Source organism: Urocitellus parryii, chromosome 13 (assembly GCF_045843805.1).
Source record: "Urocitellus parryii isolate mUroPar1 chromosome 13, mUroPar1.hap1, whole genome shotgun sequence".
Classification (NCBI taxonomy): Eukaryota; Metazoa; Chordata; class Mammalia; order Rodentia; family Sciuridae; genus Urocitellus; species Urocitellus parryii.
Genome location: NC_135543.1, coordinates 39,432,428 through 39,441,096, shown reverse-complemented (window position 1 = coordinate 39,441,096; position 8,669 = coordinate 39,432,428). Strand labels below are relative to the sequence as shown.

General features: G+C 35.3%; 1 protein-coding gene across 5 annotated transcripts in view; it reads right to left on the bottom strand.

The window, feature by feature from the left end:
* Nucleotides 1–208: 208 nt before the first annotated feature.
* The window catches only part of Trappc8 (trafficking protein particle complex subunit 8), a 91,401-nt gene continuing 82,940 nt past the window's right edge, over nt 209–8,669 (bottom strand). For 3 of the 5 annotated variants that reach the window (XM_026400742.2, XM_026400744.2, XM_026400745.2), the window contains 3 exons: nt 8,086–8,231; nt 1,999–2,088; nt 210–1,552 (listed from right to left, as the gene is read on the bottom strand). In XM_026400742.2, the coding sequence (XP_026256527.1) occupies nt 1,318–1,552; nt 1,999–2,088; nt 8,086–8,231 (471 nt within the window). In that variant the 3' untranslated portion in view covers nt 210–1,317. Of the gene's footprint in view, nt 1,553–1,998; nt 2,089–8,085; nt 8,232–8,669 lie in introns of all 5 variants that reach the window. The other 2 variants (XM_026400741.2, XM_026400743.2) reach the window with 1 other exon arrangement.

The following is an 8,669-nucleotide window of genomic DNA, read 5'->3' as shown; positions in this document are numbered from 1 at the left end:
AATGATAAAAACTCCCAAAGCAAACAGTCCTAAATATGCTGGCCTCACCTCTCTGGCATTTCCTCCTCTGGAGTTTGATCCACCAATGACTGATTATAATGGCAACACTTCAGGAAGAGGTTTTCTTTTGTTAACTTTTTACTTCTCCTCAGCAGGAAGACAAAACTATCTAGTCTTTCACAACCAGCATCAGAGTCAGCAAGGTAGTTATTTACAATACGTTCAATAAACTTTGATCTTCCTTTCCACTAGAAAAAGTGGATTATTCAAATTTGTAAATAGGCATCAAACACAAAACATTTAAAGACAACATTCATTTGTTCATATATAATAAGGCCATCAAGGACTTTAAGAAATTTAAGAACACAGACCATATTTCACTTTCAGAAACAATGACGATAAAGCTTTCACAGGAAATTGTGCTGGTACCTGCTGCATATGGTTGGCATTTATTTTAAATAAAGAATATATTAGGTCTTCAGAAAACCAGATTTTAAAAAAGGCATCTAATAAATCTATACAGTGAATAGCATGTCTTTATTCTATTTACAGTACATTTGTTATAAATATAATACATTTTTGAAAAGCTTATTTTAATTAACTTGAGTAGATTTATATTTAAACAGATCAACTCAATTTTTAAAGTAATATAATAAAATGATTTTAATGACAAAAATCTCATATTGCGAAATAGTGCACTCTATACTGAGATGAATGAGGAAAAAAAGTCAAACTCCTTTCAAAACTATTTTTCAAATCATCAGGGAAAAAAATGTTTTTTTCTTTACAAAGTTATATATAAGCCATAGGGACCACCAGATACTGAAATATGAAGACTCTATAACCAAAGTTCAAAACTGATTTTGGAGAGTTGTGTGAAGCAAGACAAGGAAAAACTGTACTTAACACTCTATAGAACTTCACAGTAAAGCTGGAATTTATAGACTAATGGCTTAACAGGAGTATTGCCAATAAGGCCTTTCCTTCCTCAAAATCATCTCTTAATATTCATACCACTGACAAGTTGTAACAGCAGACTTAGACATTGTTTTTTAAGATGGGGCATAATAAGGTGCATGGATATGTTGAAATCTGTATTATGAGCATGTAAATTATTACCAGGTTTAAAGAAAAAAAAAAGAATTTAAGTATTCTCGGTCCAACGTGCTTTACATCATCAACAAGGTGACAGGTTGAAGTATTTTGCAGCAATCAGACACCAACCTCCAAAAAGTTAGGTATTTCAAATACTGCTGTAAAAACCATTCAGCAAAATTAAACTGATTCTTGTGGATTTCAGTATAAATTTGCAAGTTGTCACATATTATTGATGATGATCAGAGCAGGCATGGAGTTCTGCTGACTGGTTTCAAACACTGTAACTTGGTCCGATAACTTGGCAAACACCCTAGGAGTTCCAAGGTTATAAACACCTGTATGAACAAAGCAAGCTTTCAGCTGCAAACTGTGAATTTCCTGGCTTTTAAGCTGAAGTTTATATTGTGTCTGTCCAAGCCATGTGAATGATCCATGGATTTCCAATGCTTCTGGACTAAAGGAGAAGGAAAATGGTAAGTTGCAGGGGTTTTTCTCCCCCCACAGTCCCATTACCATGATGTCTTTCATCTAATACTTTTATTTCTAGAAATTATTTCATGAAGACAACTGTTTATTAATAATAACAACACATTACTATAATGCTTACCATGTTTTAACAGTTACTACTTTCTAAGCACAATACTTTGAGAAGATTATCTCATTTAATGCCCACAAAAGCAGCTAGTAAATGATGGAATTTGATTTGAAAATTAGCGGGGGAAAACTTTAATGCCTCTGAAACTCTTCTGTAATACCACACCACAAATTAGGGCATGATTGAGTAACTTTCTCTATCAATGTTAAGGCAATTATCTGAATAATTTAAAAGAAAAGTAAAATGCTCTAAAATTACATTAAATCTTAAGCTACAAAATAAAATTTCACTAAATAAATCTTTACCTTGTTGTTTTATGCCGGAGATCAACAATCACGTCTACATCAGCCTTAGAGCAGTTAGAAAGTAAAAGGGTGACTGGTACTAAACAAAGGCTATAGAAGAAAAATAAACACAAAAAGTTAGCTGTGTATTTTCTCTTAAAAGCAGCTTTCTTAAAAATAACACGAATATCTAACAGGGCTGGGGATATAGCTCAGACTACAGAACTGGCCTAGACTTGGGTTCCATTCCTAGCACCACAAAACAAAACCAACACACATATTTGAATATCTTAACAGAACACATGCACTTTAAAAATTTATTCAAGAGCTGGGTGCGAAGGCACAAGCCTATAATCCCAGTGGTTCAGGAGGCTGAGACAGGAGGATCTCGAGTTCAAAGCCAGCCTCAGCAATGGTGAGGTGCTAAGCAACTCGGCGAGACACTGTCTCTAAATAAAACAAAAAATCGGGCTGGGGATGTGACTTAGGAGTTGAGTGTTCCTGAGTTCAATCCCTGGTACCAAATATATACATGTTCAAGTAAGGGAAAAATCAAGTTCCAAAATGATTTAAGATAATTTACTTTGTAAATAATAATATATTAATATAATGCCTCAATACTAAGTATCAGTATCCCTAAACAAAAAACTACCCTAGGTTGTGTTGGTGCTGTGCCCTAAGCTCCCCCACAAATTTCTCACATGGTGGGGAGGGTAACAAAGACTGATGTGTAGGTTTCCAGTCTATAGCATCTCATTAAGTTAAACCTCAACTGCATAATGTAGACCAAAGCAAAAACCCAGGAATTTATGCTATTCTGTTCCCATTTGATCCTCAAATGTCAAATTCTTTATGCCTTATTTAAATGCTACTAGAAGAAGAAATGTGAACAGATGTGAACAAATATCCAAATAGATATTTCCTGGTCTCTCCATTCCTTATTCTCTTCCTCCATTAACTACCTCTGTAAAGGGCACCCAGTTTATCCTAGCAAAATTTAGGCATCAGACTGACTCCTCCTACTGCCTCAATAGTTCCCCTTTCCAATCTTCTTCACAAATTCCTGTCAAGTCTGTCTCTCAGGCATTTCTGGAAAATTAATTAATTCACTCTATCTCATTTTCCTTACAAGTTCAAGTTACCATGTGTCTTGACGTATGCAGGAGCCTTTTGTTTGCAGTTCTGGGAATCAAACCCAGCACCTTGCAAATGATAGAAAAGTGCTCTACCGCTGAGCTACATCTCTACCCCTATTTATTTTATGTTGAGACAGGGTCTTACTACATTGCCCAGGTTGGTCTCAAACTTGTGATCTTCTTGCCTTAGCCTCCCAAGTAGCTGGGATTCCATGCTGATGCAATTCAATCTTTCCGAATGAGTGTTTTTTACACTTGAGCATGCACAAATATCATCTGGTGGGGCACATTAAAAAAAGTTCCACTCCTAGAATTATCTGATTCGGTATGTCTAATTCCCAGATGCTACTGCTGCTGGTCTGGAACAACATTTTGAAAACCACTGCTTTATAAAGTAGTCTTTCTGAACTACTAAACTGACAAGTCACAAATACTGCCCAGAAACCAAACTGCTGACAATGATTCCAAAAATTCTGTATTTAATTATCTGATTATTATTAAAAGCCTGGGCTTTAGAGTCAGTTTATTAGAGTTCAAATATTAGCTCAACAGCAACCCTGTATCTTACTTTGCTCAACTGTAAACTGGGAATAATAATAATAATGCCTAACTCTTCTGGGTTTTTTGTGATGACTGGGTAAAATAAAACACATTAAGTACTGAGAATGACCAGTAAATACACTTTCTTTTTTTATATATATATATTTATTTTTTAGTTCTCGGCGGACACAACATCTTTGTTGGTATGTGGTGCTGAGGATGGAACCCGGGCCACACGCATGCCAGGCAAGCGCGCTACCGCTTGAGCCACATCCCCAGCCCCAGTAAATACACTTTCTAAACCTTCATACACACCATCCAATATAAGTTTTGATTTTTGAAAAGCTTATGGCACCTAACCTAGCATAATTCATTTCTTTGTTATCTCACTTATTCTTTCTTATATTCTCATTTCTTTACTGCTTCAATGTTCTACTGCCATGACCAAGCCTCCTACTGCCTCATTCCCTCCCACATTTCTACTTTTCTTTTCTGGAATACCAAATCCCTATATCCTCAATCTCTTCTATGTTTCTACATCTAACTTCATCTAAAAGTTGGCTAGGTATACAACTTTCTGGATAGCCCTTCCTTATAGTAATACGTCCTGCATTTCTTTTCTTTTGTGGTATAGAGATTGAGCCCAGGTTTGCTCTACCACTGAGCTACATCCCCAGCTCTTTTTATTTTGTATTTTGAGACAAGGTCTTGGCTAAGTATCCCAGACTGACCTTTAACCTGCAGTTTGAATGGAAATCTGCCTCAGTTTTCTAAATAGCTGGTCTTATAGGTATTTGGTATTTGGTATGCCATCACACCTTGATATATGCTATATTTTCCCAACATCTTCCACATCTTGGGATTATTGATGTAGTTCTCAACACCAATCCTTGACGATTTTCTCCTCCTACCTCTCCTGTAAGGAAACCTTCATTCTTTTGTCATAATGCTATGCCAGAGCTCTCATATTTTCTTCTGTCCTTATGCTGACAAACTCACAGCAGTGATAGTAACATAGTAGCAGGGATTCTTTGGGAGGAGAGAAAGGAATGGGTATTTTGAAATATTTTAGGTACAGATGAGACATGTGTAGGGTGAAACATACAAATGCACCTGTTCTATCCATCAAGCAGATACATAGCACCTAACTAAGGACACTGCCGTAGTTTCCCCTCCCTCATTATCTACTGGCTTCATTTTAAAACCTTTGCCATGTGTTTGCTTTCTCCCTTTCTATCTCAAGTCTTGTCGTTAATTTGGATAACTTCACTGTCTAGATACATGACTCACATTCAACAACTTCTCAAATCCCTGATTTGCCATCTCCATAATCTGTAGTACTACTCAAAACTCAGCCACCCAATTTTCATGACCATATCACAAACTTTTTTTAATCACCCAAAAAAGCTATCTCTGAAATAATTTTCAGTCACCCATTTTCTGACCACTATTTCCCAGCTATTTCTCTTGCTCTCTCAATTACCCTCTCTAGTTTCACAAGGATGAGTAATCACTCAGGTCTCTATTTCAAAATTGTTCTTAATCTTCGTTACTGTGATAATTGTTCAGTAGTTATTTATTCCCTTTACCTTCCCTGTGGGATTGTGTATCATCCATGTTGACTATGGAGGTGAGACTATTTTCCCTATGGAATTTTAATGTTTCCGATGCAATCAGAAGCGTTAAATGAATACCTGTAATTTGATTCACTTTTTGTACCCTAGAAATATGCAATGACAAGAGGGTAGCTGCTGCTCCTCTGGATTAAGCCCCAAATGTATGTGGCACAGAGGCCTGAAACTTGGGTTCAATTCCCAGTAGCACTCAAAACAAAACAAAAAATACAGATGCCTGATTCCTACTCTCAGAGAATCTGATTTAATTACCATGAGTTATGGGAGTTTCTAAAATTCTCAGTGATTCTAATATGCAGCCAAGGTTGGAAAAAACTGCCACACTTTATATTTATTTTATCCTTGAGCTGGCCTGCACTTTTCTCACATACTTCTAAGCACAGCTTTGATTCTGTGATGCTTCATGTAACCACACTTCTGGTTTGATCTATCCTGCTTTACATACTTCCCTACAATGCCTAGATCGTATGGTGTCTTCTAATTCCAATAGACTAGACGTTGTGGCAAATTCCTAAATATCCTAACCTCTAAGATAAAGCCCACTAAGGTTGAGAAAAATCATCATGGAATCTAAGATTTTTAGAAAATACATGAAGTAAGACAGGATTAATAAATATAAATATAAAAAAATAAAATATAAAAAAAATATAAAAAAATATTAAAAAAAAAATCAAGGAAATAAAACTGTGCATGGAGCTATGTGAAGCCAAGACAGGTTCAAGAATAAATATGAAAGCCCTCCCACCCCCTCAGCTTTGGCCATACATTAGAATCACCTAGATTTAAAAAATCCAGATGCCCAGCATCTAACCTGGGCCCATCAAACTGAAATCTCTGCAGTAGAACTGAAGCATTAAGCATCTGTATTTTTTAAATTTCCCTAGGTGATCCCAGTGGTGCATCTATTTCAGACAAAGGTACACAAAATGAGTTTTGCATAGTAATACCTCAATAAAGATTGAAGATCAAAATTATTTTTAAATTAATTTAAATGGCTAATTTTAAAAATCTGACAAGAGTAAGTATGGATAAAGGTATGGAACAGAAGGAGCTCCCACTATATACTCCTAGTAGGACTTGCAAATTGGTAAAATCACTTTGGGAAAGTCCCTGGGCAAATCTGAAAAGGGGGCGAAGGTGGGGGAACAAGCACATGAACCAGGAGAGGTACACAAAAATATTCAGTGGCAGAAATCAAAGCACTTCAAATTTGAAAATAATCCAAAAGCCCATCAAAAGTAAGGTAAATAAATGAATTCTCCTACATTCAAACTTATAATCCCACAGTTTCGGCAGTGGTTGACTCTTACTGACATATTAAATTTAAAAAATGGATATAAAATAAATATACTCTGTGTAATACAGCTTATATAACAAAGTTCAAAAAACATGCAAAAAAGGGTAGGGGTTGAACCATTTAAGTTAATTTATAAATATTTTTTATCTTAAACATTTGTCAAGGTCTTAATTTTGCCCAGAACTCCAGTGTGTCCTCAGGCAGCTTGTCAATCCTCTCAATAGATATAACTTCACCTTTTCCAAATTCTCTACCTTTGACTCTCTTATCTCAGATTACTCTGAGTAGTTCACCTTGCTCCTATAAATACTTCCTAAGATGGAAGTGCTCTATAATGCATAGACTTGTTAAAATTTCTTCCTGCTTTCTTCTTTCCGTTTCAACATAAATTTAGTCCAAAGCTAATCCTGTCATTTTTCAGTGTGTATCTTTTTCTAGGTATTAAGAATTCCAATACTCTCCTTGTATCACATCATTTTTTCCAAGACTATAAACATATGCATATCTTATCTAGCACACAAACAGATATTAGCAGATACTCTCCCAATCCCCATTCAAGGACATCCCTGACCACATGAAAGAGTGGTCAATACAGTAAATTCAATTCCTTACCACCCATTCTCTCCTCAACCTACTATTACCACGTTTCTACCCCACTAAATACTAACAATCTTCTCAAAAGTCATAAATGACAACTTTATTGTCAGGCCCAGTGAACAAACAGTGGGTCCATATATTATTTGATATTTCCAGACTATTTTTAACTGTTCATTACTTGTCTATCTTGAACAGTTGCCACTTGACCTTTGAAATTTCACTTTCTTCTAGTTGGTCCTTTCTTTCTTTAATTGCTCCATTTCAGTCAGTCTTCTTTATGGGCTCCTTTTTCCTAAGCTCATCTCCCAGGTATCATTGTTCATTTTCTTTTTGTCTTATCCCATCCCCAGCTCTATCCCCTGTGACTCCACCAAAACTCATAGCTTTAATTATCACATACAGGCTTATTCTAATAAGCCTCCATCTTATATTTGCAAATTGGAAGCCTTTTGAAGTGTCACCATATTTAAGACATTTTATTTTAGAACTTCATATATTCAGTCTATATCAAAATTACAAATACATCTTGCCCAATGAAATTTAGCACTTAATAAATCTTCAGAAAAGACACCATCTAAATTTGAATTGTTAGAGGAGTTCATACTAGAGTCATGTTGTGACTGAAACAATTTAAGAATGTTATTTCTTCTCCTTGTTCCTAGAAAGGAAACTTCTAGCAACTCAGAAATGGCCAGGCAATGTCCATGCACAACTGCACCATATAGTAATTGTGGTAAAGGGTAAATTACTAAAAAGTAATTTCTATGGACTTGATATTATTCTAAATTTCTTAGGTATTTGGGTTAATGCCATTGCCTGAATAAATAAGAAAATAATAATACACAAAGTGTGTAACTTTGTGTGCATATATTATAGGAACATTCTAATAAAATGAACCTCAAACCTTTTTTGATGAAATGGATGATTAAATGATTCTGGGTAGTGAAGACTCGTTTTAATGAGATTAGAAAGCTGGTCTACTGATGGTCTTGAGGAAACTGCAGTGTTTTCTGGCCTGAAAAATTTTAACAGTTCCATTTCTGGTAATTCCTGGGAAAAGACAAGAAAAGATTTATGACAATAAAAACACTGCTTTGTTAAAAAGATGGGGGGGGGAGTACAGTGTAAACAAACAAAAGAAGTCAAAACCAGTAAAGAGAATATAAAGGATAAACAGTTTTCTGCTATTAGTTATTATCATCTGCACTGTAATCCAGAATAAAGTTATCAGAATCTGATATTATAAATTCACTTATTCATTTAGTGCTGGAGTTAGGGTTCAGTTCCAACAATTTCACAAATTAGCTCTGTGATCTTGAATAAGTTACTTAATATTTTAAGACTTGATTTCATCATATAAAAAAGTAGGTTCAAACAGTGTTAGATTTTTATCAAAGTTTGATGTGATTCTCATTCAGTAAAATTGCTCAGAACTTTGGGTGTAAACATTCAATTGCATAGCACCTGTTTTAATAGTTGAAAATCTGG